Source organism: Megascapheus bottae, chromosome 10, assembly GCF_031878675.1.
Source record: "Megascapheus bottae isolate mThoBot1 chromosome 10, mThoBot2.hap1, whole genome shotgun sequence".
Classification (NCBI taxonomy): Eukaryota; Metazoa; Chordata; class Mammalia; order Rodentia; family Geomyidae; genus Megascapheus; species Megascapheus bottae.
In genome coordinates, this window is record NC_143518.1 from 39,648,142 (window position 1) to 39,662,526 (window position 14,385).

Sequence of the window (14,385 nt, forward strand, 5' to 3'; positions counted from 1 at the left end):
TTAATGACCAGGAATGATGAACATTCCTCCTATGTTTCTTTGCTGTTCTTACCTCTTTTGAGTCTCTCTTAGTTTCCTTGCCCATTTAGTGATTGGTTTATTAGTTTAGGAGGGATTAGTTTCTTGAGCTCCGTGTGTGTGTGTGTGTGTGTGTGTGTGTGTGTGTGTGTGTGTCTGTGTCTGTGTCTGTGTCTGTGTCTGTGTCTGTGTCTGTGTGATATTAGGCCTTTGATACATTGCTGGTAAATATTCTTTCCCAATTTGTATTTCTAGCTTAATAATTATGCCCTTAGTTGTGTAGAAACTTTTATTTTGATGTAAGTCCACTTGTTAAGCCTTTCTTTTGTCTGTTGTGCCCATGGAACTCTCCTCAAGAAGTATCTACTTACACCTATCAATTCAAATCTTTCTCCTACTCTCTTGCAGTAGTTTCAGAGTTTTGGTCTGATATAGAAGTCTTTGATACATTTTTTCCCCCTTGGGGCTTGAACTGTGGGCCTGGGCATTGTCCCTGAGCTCTTCAGCTCAAGGCTACCACCTTACCCCTTGAGCCACTGCCCCACTTTCAGTTTTCTAGTGGTTAACTGGAGATAAGAGTCTCATGGACATGAGCCAGCAGTTTTGCCTAGTGGTAAGAGTGCTTGCCCAGCATGCACAAATACCTGGGTGCGATCCTTGGTGCCACATATATAGAAAAAGCTGGAAATGATCCTGTGGCTCAAGTAGTAGAGCTCTAACCTTGAGAAAGCCCAAGGACAATGCAAGGCCCAGGACTGGCAAAACAAACAACAACAACAACAAAACAACAACAAAAAACCCAAAAACAAAGAGTTTCATGGTCTTTAGTACCCGGGCTTTGAATAGCAATCCTCAGATCTCAACCTCCTGAGCAGCTAGGATTACAGGTGTGAGCCACCACACCTAGTGATCCACTTTGACCAAAGTAATGAAATTGTTTCGAACTAAATACAGCGCTGAAGATATGACTAAAGTGATAGAGAATCCTTCCTAAAAAGTCCTGAGTTCACATACCAGTCCTGACCAAAAAAAGAAAAAATTAAATTCAGATGACAATAAGTAAAAGTTACATTGTATCAGTGTCAATACTTTAGTTTTGCTTGCTTGCTTGTTTTTTTTTTTTTTTTTTTGCCCACACTGGGACTCGAACTCAGTGCTTAAGCATTGTCCTTTGGCTTTTTTTTTTTTTTTTTTTATCAAGGCTGGCTCTGTACCAATTTAAGCCACAACTCAACTTCTAGCTTTTGGGAAACAGAACTACCCCAGGCTAGCTTCTAATCACAGTCCTCAGAGTTCATCCTTCTAAGTATCTAGGATTACAGAAGTGAGCCACCAGCACCTGATGTGATACAGTTTTGAAAGATGTTATGGTTGAGGAAAACAAAGGGTACCTGAAAGGCTAAGTATGTTTATGTAATTCTGGTAGTAGGGAGGTAGAAGCATCTTAATGATGCTTAGGGATTGGTGATGTATCTTAGTAGTCTTGCAAAGATGTAGAAAGCTCTGTGTCTTATCCTCAACACCCAGAAAACAACTGTTAATTGTTGCCACAGGAATTTGAACTTAAATTTCGTATTGCCAGTTGCCAGCTCCCCTGGTCTTGGTCAAGCTCTGCCACTGATGAATAGCAGTGTTTTTCCTGCTGAAGGACTCTTCCTTTAGAAGCATTGAGCCATGTTTAAAATCAATTCAGATGTTATTCTTGGCAATGGCTAAATCCCTTGTGGCCTCAACACATTTCTGTAGTCCTCAATTCCTTGAGAGTCCAGTGATAGACAGTTTTCAAATACTCATTGGAACCCAGAGATGATCTAAGGTTTGTGAGAAATAAGAAATTTTCTTTGTAGTTAAAGGCCTATGAATAGTAGCAACCCAAACTGTGACAATATTATGTCCTAGACAGTAGTGTCAACTGCCATCCTAGGATATAAACATTAGTAAGAAACAGGATTCCCGTCCCAACCACATGCTTAAACTGTCCTGTTCGGATATGGGCAGCAGAGAATAGTGGCCAGAAAACTCAGTGTCTTGTTCATCTCCCTTCTATTTCACATTCCAGAATCTGTGCATGTGCGTGTGTGTGTGTACGCGCGTGCGCACATGTGCACTGGTCGTGGAGGGGCTTGAACTCAGGGCCTGCGTGTTGTCCTGCAGCTTTTTTATACTCAAGGCTAGTGCTCTACCACTTGAGCCACACTCTTCTGAGTCAGCAGTGCTCAGCTTGGAAAGGATTTTTTGGGGGGTCGGGGAGGCCAGTCTTAGAGCTTGAACTCAGGACCTGGGTTTTGTCCCTCAGCCTCTCTGTGCTCAAGGCTAACGCTCTGCCTCTGAGCCACCATGCTACTTCCAGCTTTTTCTGAGTGGTTTATTGGAGATAAGAGTTCATGGATTTTCCTGCCCTAGCTAGCTTGGAACCATGATCCTCAGATCTCAGCCTCCTGAGTAATCAGGATTACAGGTGTGAGCCATCAGCACCCAGCTAGGAGAAAAATTATTATGGGACAAATTTTCAGTAAATTTCTTACATTTTTATTAAAGTGTAATTTAAGTGTATATCTTGTGTTCTTTTTATGTTTATGTATGCAGGGAGGGGGGTTGATATTTGAACTGAGGGCCTCATGGTTTCTAGGCAGGTGCTCTAGTACTTAGCGCATACTTCAAGCCCAAATTGGTAATTTTTTAAAGTATACCTATCAGTTGATGAACATATAAGCAAAATATGTAGAATATTTACTTGGTGAGAGGAGAGAAGTGGGGTGGAGAATTGGCGAGAGAGAGAGAGAGAGTGAGAGAGAGAGTGAGAGAGAGAGAGAGAGAGAGAGAGAGAGAGAGAGAGAGAGAGAGCGAGAGTGTGTGTGTGTGTGTACACGCGGATGTGCCTGCATGTGCCTCTGAATAAAGGTGCTGGTGCCAGGAGTTAGGCCTAGTAGTAGAGTGCTTGCCTAGCATGTATGAAGCCTGGGTTTGATCCCTTGGTACCACATACATAGAAAAAGCCTTAAGTGGTGCTGTGGCTCAAGTGGTAGAGCTCTAGCCTTGAGAAAGCTCAAGGATAGTGCTCAGGTCCTGGGCACTGTCCCTTAGCTTTTTTCACTCAAGGCTAGCACTGTAGCACTAGAACCATAGCTCTACTTCAGGCTTTTTTTTTCCTTTGCCAGTCCTGGGGCTTGAGCTCAGGGCCTGAGCACTGTCCTTGGACTTTTTTTTTTCTCAAGGCTAGAGCTCTACCACTTGAACCACAGCACCACTTCCAGCTTTTTTCTATATATATGGTACCGAGGAATAGAACCCGGGTCTTCGTGCATGCTAGGCAAGCACTCTACCACTCGGCCACACTCCTGTCCCAGCTACTTCAGGCTTTTAATAGTTAATTGGAAATGAGGATTGCAAGGACTGTTTGTGATGGGACTAGTTTGAACTGTGATCCTCAGATCTTAGCTTCCTAAGTAGCTAGGATTACAGGAACAAGCCACCAACACCTAAATAGTTCTGTCTTAATATTTTCTGTAGCCTCTAAAAGATGTGTTTTCTTTTTGTTCTCTGTAATCTTTGTCTTGAATATAACCAGAAGAAAAACCAAATAACCCTTATTTTTTAAAGTCCTACACAGGAAGAAAGATGCCGCAAGCACATCCAAGTTTATTTGCAACAGAACCAGTTAATGTTGACAGTGTTTTCTCCCTTTTGCTTGAATTTCAATTATTAGGGATGGAACTCATGCCCCTAGACTGTAGAAATTATATTTTAATTGGATATCTTCCAAGAATACCATTTTTACGGATGAACTTGAGTTTTGTTTAGTTTTGTTTTGTTGATCATGGGTCTTAAACTCTGGGCCTGGGTTCTGTCCCTGAGCTCTTAAGCTCAAGGCTACTGCTCTACCACTTGAACCACAACACCATTTCTGATTTTCTTCTGGTTAATTGGAGATTAAGAGTTTCCTGTACTTATACCAGGTGGTTCACTTATAAAGGTGGTTCACACCTTTAATCCTACCTACTCAGGATGCTGAGATCTGAGGATCAAAGTTCAAAGCCAGCCCAGGCACTAAAAAACATGAGACTCTTATCTCCAGTTAATCACTAGAAAACGGGATGTGGCGCTGTGGCTCAGGGGTAGGGCAGTAGCCTTGAGCTGTAAAGCTCAGGACCACACCCAGGCCCAGAGTTGAAAGCCCCATGACCCACCCAAAAAAAAAAAAAAAAGTCTCAAGTATTTTTGTGCCTGGGCTGGCTTTGAATTCTGATCTTCAGATCTCAACCTCCTGAGCAGCTAGGATTACAAGTGTGGGGCACTGGTGCTCAGCTGAATTTAAGATTTGAATCTGTGAAGTATATATTTGACCTAACTTAAAAATATGTAACCATTTGAACCTAAGTTTCTGTTACTGAGAAACTTTCTAGGTAGTCATTGCTATTTTCTACCAGGAAGACAGCCTTGGTTTGAAGTCTTAAAGAAAATTCAAATATTAATTTAGATTTTCACTTGCTGGATGTCTGTGGCTCATGCTTGCAATCTTAGTTTTGCAGGAGGCGAAATTTGATGTTCTAGGCTTGATGCCAGCTCAGACAGAAAAGTCCATGAGACTCCATTTCTAGTTAGTCAACAAAAAAGCTGGACTGGAGTAACAGTTCATATGATAAGAGTGCTAGCCATGAGCAGAAAATTAAGCTAAGCAAGAGCTAGGCGCCAGTGGCTCATGACTATAATTCTAGGTATTCAGGAGGCCCAAATCTGAGGATTGTGATTTGAAGCCAGCCCAGACATGAAAGTCAATGAGATTCTTAAATCAGGGCCTTGCTTCATTTGGCTTGCTTGCCAAGCTGCTTCTCTATTACTTGACCCATGTCTTCTTCCTTAAATGGAGAATTTCTTTAATATAGATGTTCTAAAATAATATTCCATAGGAAATTAACTTTGTTGACACATATTGCAACATATTAATAATACATAATGTAACATACATATGTGTGTGTGTGTTTTTTTTTAACCAGTCCTGTGGCTTGAACTCAGGACCTGGGCACTGCCCTTGGACACTTTTTGCTCAAGGCTAGTGTTCTGCCACTTAAGCCACAGCACCACGTTTGGCCTTTTCTGAGTATGTGGTGCTAAGGAATTGAACTCAGGGCTTCATGCATGCCAGAAGAGTACTCTACAACTAGGCTATACTGTGGCCCTGATTTTTTTTTTTTTTTTGCCGGTTCTGGGTCTTGAACTCAGGTCCTGGGCACTGTCCTTGAGCTTTCTTAAGGCTCACACTCTTCCCACTTGAGCCACAGCACCACTTCAGGCTTTTTCTGTGTATTTGGGACCAATGAATTGAGCCCAGGGTTTGTGCACTCTACCACTAGGTCATACTCCTTGCCTATAAATGATTCTTAATAACTTTAATAATAATTTTAAATACTTCCTCTCTTTCTTTTTGATTGTTGAAGCTACTTTATTCTGATCTTATTTGTGTCCTTCTCTGTATAGGATGGATAGAATGACAGAAGATGCTCTTCGCCTGAATCTGTTGAAGCGCAGTTTGGATCCAGCAGATGAGCGAGATGACGTCCTGGCAAAACGACTCAAAATGGAAGGACATGAGGCCATGGAACGTTTGAAAATGTTGGCATTGCTTAAAAGGAAGGATTTGGCGAATCTTGAAGTGCCACATGAGTTACCAACCAAACAAGATGGCAGTGGTGTCAAGGGCTATGAAGAGAAACTCAATGGGAATCTCAGGCCTCATGGAGATAGCAGGACTGCTGGAAGACCAGGCAAAGAAAACATCAATGATGAGCCTGTGGATATGAGTGCTAGACGGAGGTATGATTGTTTTATCTACCTACAGGGATAGGTTGTTCTTAAAACTAAGCCTGTGAAAATGAAATTAATTTCATTCAGAGGAAGGTGTTTTTCATCTTAAAATGTCTTAAGCAGGACTGTGAGTTACTGTCATTTCCAAATGAAGTTAGGTGCCTGAAATTGTAGTTTAGCAGACTGAGAGGAATAATTCTTACCCTGGTAAAATGGTTGTTTCTAGATAAAGTTGGCATTAGAGAACTGATAGCCTTAGAAAGAGTAAAAACAGTCTTTTAGGTTCTGTTTATTATAACATCTCATTTTTATTTCATTGAAAAGCATGGGTCTTTTTTGTGTTAGAAGGAAATAATCTTCATGTGCTAAATCTCTATAGTCTTGTTTAATTTGTGCCACTTCCTTCTGCTCTTTTTTTTTGGTGTGGGGGGGGCAGTCCTGGGCTTGAGTTCAGGGCCTGAGCCCTGTCCTTGGACTTTCTCAAGGCTAGAGTTCTACCACTTGAGCCTCAGCACCACTTTCGGCTTTTTTTTATATATATGTGGTACTGAGGAATTGAACCTAGATCTTTGTGCATGCTAGGCAAGCACTGTACCACTAGGCCAAATTCCCGGTCCTATATATTTATTTCTAAACATATGCTCATTCAGTCTTTTTTCTCCTTGTACTGGGATTTGAATTCGGGGCTTTATACTTACTAGGAAGCTTTGAGTCCCTAGCAATCACTGTTTTTCTGTGCTGTATCTCTCTCTCTCTCTCTCTCTCTCTCTCTCTCTCTCTCTCTCTCTCTCTCTCTCTCTCTCTCTCATCTATTTCTTTCATGCACATACATTTTCACAGGCCATTATCCTTGTGTTTTTGGAAGTTGAAGACTTCAAACTGTGGAGTGTGCACGAAGGAAAGATACTTGAAACTGGCAAAGGTGTGAGTCAGCCTGTGAAGTGAAGACAATTCTAATCTTTGTCTCTCTTTTTTTTTGATCTGTCATGGGGCTTGAACTCTGGGCCTGGGCACTGTCCCTGAGCTCTTCAGCTCAAGGCTATCGTTCTACCTCTTGAGCCACAATGCCACATTGCTGGTTTTCTGGTGTTGAAGATAAGAGTCTTATGGCCTTTCTTGCCCAGGCTGGCTTTGAACTGTATTCCTCTAGAGCTCAACCTTCTGTGTACCTAAGATTATAGGTATGAGCCACTGGATCTCAACTTCATATGTGTCTGTCTGTCATCTCTTTGACTCTGTCTCTTACTCCTTCCTTCTTTTTCCCCTCCTTTCCTCTGCCTTCTTGCCAGTACTGGGGTTTGAACTTAGAGCCTCACGCTTGGCTCAGCTTGTTTAGCAGGTACTTGAGCTGCACTTTTGTTTACATGCATTTCTTCTATACCTTTTATTATTTTTTTAATGTCTACTAGTTTTGTCTCTGCAGTTTTTTTAAACCATACTTCATGAATGAGGGAATTTTTTTTTTTTTTCCAGTCATAGGGCTTAAACAGAAGGCCTAGGCACTGCTCCTGAGCTCTTTTGCTGGAGGCATTCACTCTACTATTTAAGAACCACAGAGCTACTTCTGGTTTTCTGGGGATTAATTGGAGATAAGAATCTCAAGGAATTTCCTTCCCAGGCTGGCTTCAAATCACAATCCTCACATCTTAGCCAGCCTGAGTGGCTAGGATTAGAGCTATGAGCCTCTGGTGCCTGGCAGGAAAATTATTTTTGATAATAGTATTAAAAAGTCTTGCCAAGTACTAGTGGCTTATGCTTATAATCCTCGCCATTCTAGAGGCTAAGATCTGAGGATCGCAGTTCTAAGCCAGCCTAGGCAGAAAAGTTCATGAAACTCTTACCATTAGTAAAACTACCAAAAGGCTAGAGGTGGAGTTGTAACTCAAGTGATAGAGTATTAGTGTTGAACAAAAGAAGCTCAGGGATAGTGCCCCAGCCCTGAGTTCAAGCCCAAGGACTAGTAATAAAAAACAGTCAAACAACAACTACAAAATCTCCAAGGCAGGCACTGGTAGCTCATGTCTCTAATCCTAGTTACTCAAGAGGCTGAGGATCATGGTTTGAAGCCAGCCTGAGCAGGAAAGTCCATGGAACTTAGCCACCAAAAAAGCCAAAATTGGAGCTGTGGTTGAATGGTGGACCACTAATCTTGAACAAAAAAGCTCAGAGACAATATCCAGACCTTGAGATTAAACTCTAGGACCAGCAAAAAACAAAACAACTTTAGTGAATTTCAGATCAATCCTATAATAGATCTAGAAGAAAAGTCTTTAGAATTTTAGGTAGAGTCAGAGGAATATTGTAATTTTTAAAGTAGATTAATCCTTAGAACCTTCAGAAGGAAATTAATTGAATAAATAATATCATGCTCTTGCACAGCCCATTTGCCCCTTAATCATTCTTTTCCTTTCTGGAATGGGTGAAGGAACCTATTTCATTTGGAGGAGGAAGAGAGAAAATGGCAGATACATTGTATAAGAATAAAATAATGGGAGCCAAGAGCATGGCCTAGTGGTAAGAGTGCCTGCCTAGCATACACGAAGCCCTTGGTTCAGTTCCTCCATACCACATACACAGAAAAAAGCCGGAAGTGGTGCTGTGACTCAAGTTGTAGAGTGCTAGCCTTGAGAACGACCAAGGACAGTGCCCAGGCCCTGAGTTCAAGTGTCAGGTCTAGCCTAAAAAATAAAAGAATGTTGACAGTTTCCCAGAAAGAGAGTAGTAAGGATAAAAGGAAGAAAATAAGCCAGGTGCAGTCTCATAATCAACTCAGTGCTGGTAGCTCATGCCTGTAATCCTAGCTACTCAGGAAGCTGAACTCTGAGATTGAAGCCAGCCCTGGTAGGAAAGTCCATAGAATTTACCTCTAATTAACTAGAAGAGTTGTTGGAGATAAGAGTCTCAACAATCTTTAGTGCCCAGGCTGGCTTTGAACCATAATCCTCAGATCTCAGTCTCCTGAATAGCTAGTAGAGCCCGAGAATTTTAAAATTGGGCTAGGAGAGTGGCCTGGTGGTAGAGTGCTTGTCTAGCACACAAAAAGCCCTAGATTATTCTATTATCCAGTACCACATATACAGAAAAAGCCAGAAGTGATGCTGTGGCTCAAGTGGTAGAGCACTAGCCTTGAGAAAACCCAAGGACTGTGCTCAGTCTTAGGACTTTAACTCAGAGCCTTGGCACTGACCTTGAGCTTCTCTTGCTCAAGGCCAGCACTCTACCACTTGAGCCACAATGCCACTTCCAGCCTTTTCTGTTTATGTGGTACTGAGGAATCGAACCCAGGGCTTCATGCATGCTAGGCAAGCACTCTACCTGTAAGCCACATTCCTAGCCCTATAACTCAGGTTTTTACCTTGTTGAAAATCTAAATTTCTTTCACAATCATGAAGAATGCCTTATTTCTTTGGAGCCAGGTATTTATTTATGGCTCATGCCTGTAACCCTAGCTACTCAGGAGGCTGAGATCTGAGGATTTAGGTTTGAATCCAACCCGGGTAGGAAAGTCTACAAGACTTATCTCCAATTAAGCACCAGAAAAAGCTGGAATGGAACTGTGGTACAAATGGTATAGTGGTAGTCTTGACTGAAAAAGCTCAGGAAGTGGCAATGTGATAGAGTGCTGGCCTTAAGCTGAAAAGATGAGGGACAATGTCCAGAGTTCAAGCCCCACAACCGAAAGAAAAAAAAAAAGAACAGAACAGAAAAGAAAACACTCAAGGACAGGGATAGGGTGGTAGCCTTGAGCTGAAGAGCTCAGAGACAGCACCCAGGCCCAGAGTTCAAGTCCCATGACTGACAAAAACAAAAATAGAAAAAGTTCAGGGACAATGTTCAAGCCTAATACCGGCACCACCAAAAAAAAGTCAACTGCGGGGAGGGGGGGTATGGTTCTTTGGGTTGAGGTTGTATATATATAGCTCAATGGTAGAACACCTTTCTAATGCCATGTGTAAATCCTAAATTTAAGCACCAGCACCAAAAAATAAATTTTTAAAAAGTGTCCATGTCTCAAAAACACATGTCTCAAAAACAGCTGAAACCGGCTGGGAGTTTGGCCTAGTGGTAGAGTGCTTGCTTAGCATGAACAAAGACCCAGGTTCAAGTCCTTAGTACCCAGAAAAGCTAGAAGTGGTGCTGTGCTCAAGTGGTAGAGCTCTAGCCTTGAGGAAAGCCCAAGGACAGTGCTCAGGCCCTGAGTCCAAGCCCCAGGACTGGCAAAAAAAAAAAAAAAAAAAAGAGGCAGTTGAAACAGAAAAATCTTAAGAGAATGATGGATAAGCTCTCATGATTACTGAATGACTGAGAGCATTAAGTTACACATTTACTTAAGATCTGAGAGCATTTTGTTCTGAACATAAATACTCCCAGCTATTCTATCTCAAAAGTAGTGTAGATCTGGGGTTGGGATCTAGCAAGCACAAGGCCCAATACTGTACCCCCCCCAAAAAAAAACCCAAACAACAACAATAAAAAAACAAAACTAAACAAACAATAGAGTCTAGAAAGATATCTTTGAAATCAGACGAGAGGGAATTGGGAATCTAAAGCAATTATAGTTTCTAATATTCTTATTATCTAGGTCTCACACAGTGAGTGCCATTATTCATTACTTTAACAGAAACAAAGCTAGCCCCAGAAATACTAAAACAAAGATTGTCTAATAAATAGGACTGGAAACAAAAAGATCTAGTGTGAAAGACTAGATGTCAGAGTATTCTTTCTGGACAACTTTACTGAGGGAATGTACTAGATAAAACGGACAAGTCAGTGTGACTTTTAAACTTTATAGTTGTAGAAGTTAAGTCCTTCTCCAAAGGCTATAGATTTCCTTAGTCGTTGTCGTCGTCCCCCTCCCCCCCTCCTCCTCTTCCTCTTCCTCCTTCTTTTCCTCCTCTTCCTCTTCCTCCTTCTTTTCCTCCTCCTCCTCTTTCTCCTCCTCTTCTCTCTTCTTCTTCTTTGGTGGGTCCTTGAGGCAGATAGACAATGGACATTTTTCCATTTCTTCAATCAAGAATAGACAATCAGTGGCTTTGAACCATGATCTTCAGGTCTTAGCTTCCTGAGTAGCTAGGATTACAGATGTGAGCCACCAGCTCCTCAGACATTCCTGTAGCTACTTATTACTTTGTATCTTTGTTTTGAAACATGGAAGGTATTTTGGTGAGGTTTTGATTTCTTTTAGGTCTGGTTTTCTTTATCCTATGAGTTAATTGTCTTCCTTTTCCTGAGTGAATCAAGACCTCTTAAGTTTCCTTGGATTTATTTCTTCAGTGTAGAAAAGAAATTTTCTTAACTTCTTAATCAACTCTCACCATTAGAAATACTATAATTATTCATTTTCTTGTCTAGTGAGCCAGACCGAGGAAGGCTAACTCCCTCTCCAGACATCATTGTTTTGTCTGACAATGAGGCTTCCAGTCCTCGTTCCAGCTCCCGAATGGAAGAAAGACTCAAAGCAGCCAATCTAGAGATGTTTAAGGTAAAGAGATTTATTTTTCCTTATGTCCCTGTTCTCTTTTATTCCATAAGAGTCCTAGTTCTGTTTTTGGTTTTTTGTTTTTTTTTTTTTTGGTTCTGTACTCATCTGTTGGTGAGAATTTTAATTGGTGAAAACTTTTTGGTAATTCTTTTTTTTTTTGCCAGTCCTGGGCTTGAGCTCAGGGCCTGAGCACTGTCCTTGGAATTTTCTCAAGGCTAGAGCTCTACCACTTGAGCCTCAGCACCATTTCCGGCTTTTTTCTATGTATGTGGTACCGAGGAATCGAACCCGGGTCTTCATGCATGCTGGACAAGCACTTTAACCACTAGGCCAAACTCCCGGCCCCACTTTTTGGTAATTCTTAACTGCAAGGGTAGGACCTTTTAAAATGGACCACTAGAAGCAGAGAAGCAGAAAATATAGTTTGAGAAAATGTATGTAAGCCTGAAGGTGTGGCTGAAGTGGTAGAATGAGCCAGCCTAGCAAGCATAGGCCTTGAGTTCAAATCCCTAGTACAGCAAAAAGGGATGGGACTAGGGGCCAGGAGTTTGGCCTAGTGGTAGAGTGCTTGCCTAGCATGCACAAAGGCCCGGGTTCGATTCCTTGGTACCACATACATACAAAAAAGTCGGAAGTGGTGCTGAGACTCAAGTGGTAGAGCTCTAGCCTTGAGAAAGTCCAAGGACAGTGCTCAGGCCCTGAGCACAAGCCCAGAACTGGCAAAAAAAAAAAAAAAGGGATGGGACAAAAGGAGTAAAAATAGCATGTATATAAGTAATTATATTCAATTTATGTTTGGAAAACAAAAAAATTCACAATTCAATTTGTATATTTTGTATAAAAAATGTGGCTTTAACATAACCTTGTCATAAGCCAGACACAATGGCTCACACCTGTAATCCTAGCTACTCTGTAGGCTGAGATCTGAGGATCAAGGTTCAAAGCCAGCCTGGGCACAAAAGGACCTGAGATTCTTATCTCCATTTAACCTCTAGAAAAGGGAAGTGGGGCTTGGCTCAAGGTAGGGTGGTAGCCTTGAACTGAAGAGCTCTGGGACAGTGCCCAGGCCTGAGGGTAGGGTAGTATAGCCTTGAGCTGAAGAGCACAGGCAGAGTTCAAGTGGCTCACACCTGTAATCTAGCTACTCTATCTAAGGATAGAGGTTCAAAGTCAGTCCAGGCATTAAAGTCCCATGAGACTCTTATCTCCAATTAACCTCTAGAAAATCAGAAGTGTGCCCTGGCTCCAGGGGTAGGGTGGTAGCCTTGAGTTGAAGAGCTCCGGGACAGCGCCCAGGCCCAGAGTTCAAGCCCCACACAGACTAAAAAAAAAATAAAAGGCTGAGAGTTGGCCTAGTGGTATGAGTGCTTGCCTAGCATGCACAAAGACCGGGGTTTGATTCCTTGGTACCACATTTATAGAAAAAGCTGGAAGTGGGGCTGTGGCTCCAAGTGGTAGAACACTAGCCTTGAGAAAGCCCAAGAACAGTGCTCAGGCTCTGAGTTCAAGCCCCAGAACTGGCGAAAAGAAAACTTAAAACATTTAAAAATTCTCCTGTTTTGCCAGGCTTCTAACTCATTAGTGTTTACATGTGGTCTCTGCTTCTATAAACATTTTTTGGAGTAACTTCTGAATGTTACAGACTATGCTCCACCCCAGGGATACAAAGATAACAGTCTCATCCCTTCTTATAGAAGATGAAGGTTTTAGACCTAAGAAATGCATCATCTCTTGCATGAAGGGATTCTGGATAATTGCTACTTAGCTGATAATCTCCATGTTTCCTTAGGGAAAAGGCATTGAGGAACGGCAACAGCTCATCAAGCAGCTGAGGGATGAGCTGCGACTGGAAGAAGCTCGATTGGTGCTGTTAAAGAAACTGAGACAGAGTCAACTACAGAAAGAGAACGTGGTCCAAAAGGTAATGTGCCTAGAACCCAAAGTGCCAGAGAAAATAAAAGAATTGGTTTCAGAGTGATAGAGTCATCTCTGTGGTTCATTCTTCTCTGGTTTCATAGTTTTTCTTTTTCTTTATTTTGGTCAGTCATGGGGCTTGAACTCTGGGTTTGGGTACTGACTCTGAGTTCTTCAGCTCAAGACTGTCGCTCTACCCCTTGAGCCACAGTTCCACTTCCAGTTTTCTGGTGGTTAATTGGAGATGAGCCATCAGACTATCTTGGAACTGTTAGGGACTATGTGACTACTGTGCGGGGCTGGCTTTGAATTGATATCCTCAAATCTCAGCCTCCTGGGTAGCTAGGATTATAGGCATGAGCCACCAGCACCAGCCCCCATGGTTTCTTTTAATCATTAGGAATAGAATTTTTTTTACCCCTTGTACTATTAGAAGATTTAGTCCAAGGATTTGTACATGTTATCTAAGCAAGCCCTGTATCTCTTGAGCTCAGTCTCTTTTTGTTTTTGTTTTTGTTTTTTGCAATTTCTGGGCTTGAGTCCAGGGCCTAAGCACTGTCCTTGGGCTTTCTCAAGGCTAGAACTCTACCACTTGAGCCTCAGTACCACTTCTGGCTTTTTTCTAGCATGTGGTACTGAGGAATCAGCCCTGGGTCTTCGTGCATGCCAGGCAGGCATTCTACCACTGGGCCAATCTCCAGGCCCTGTTTTTCTTTTATTTTTGAGAAAGAATTTTGCAGCTATCTTAACCCTCAAAGTTGGGCTAATTCAGCTTCTCCCTAATAGGTGGGATTGTGGCTTTATGTCTCCTCCCCCCTCGACATCCCTCAGTCCTGGGGCTTGAACTCAGGGCCTGAGCACTGTCCTTGAACTTCTTTTTGCTCAAGGCTAATAGGCTACCATTTGAGCCATAGCACCATTTCCAGATTTTTTTTTTTGTTTATGTGGTTCTGAGGAATTGAACCCTGGGCTTTGTGCATGCTAGGCAGGCACTCTATCCCAGGATTTTTTTGTTTGTTTGTTTGCTTGTTTTTTTTTTGCCAGTCCTAGGCCTTGAACTCAGGGCCTAGACACTGTCCTTAGGCTTTCTCAAGGCAGGAGCTCTACCATTTGAGCTACAGCACCATTTCTGGATTTTATCTATGTATGTGGTACCAAGTAATCAAACC

General features: G+C 42.1%; 1 protein-coding gene across 4 annotated transcripts in view; it reads left to right on the forward strand.

Annotated features, from left to right (window-relative positions):
* The window catches only part of Gatad2b (GATA zinc finger domain containing 2B), a 68,283-nt gene that overhangs the window by 38,100 nt on the left and 15,798 nt on the right, over nt 1-14,385 (forward strand). For all 4 annotated transcript variants that reach the window (XM_090340949.1, XM_090340947.1, XM_090340948.1 and 1 more), the window contains exons 2-4: nt 5,494-5,829; nt 11,173-11,302; nt 13,092-13,223. In XM_090340949.1, the coding sequence (XP_090197075.1) occupies nt 5,495-5,829; nt 11,173-11,302; nt 13,092-13,223 (597 nt within the window). In that variant the 5' untranslated portion in view covers nt 5,494. The remainder of the gene's footprint in view (nt 1-5,493; nt 5,830-11,172; nt 11,303-13,091; nt 13,224-14,385) is intronic.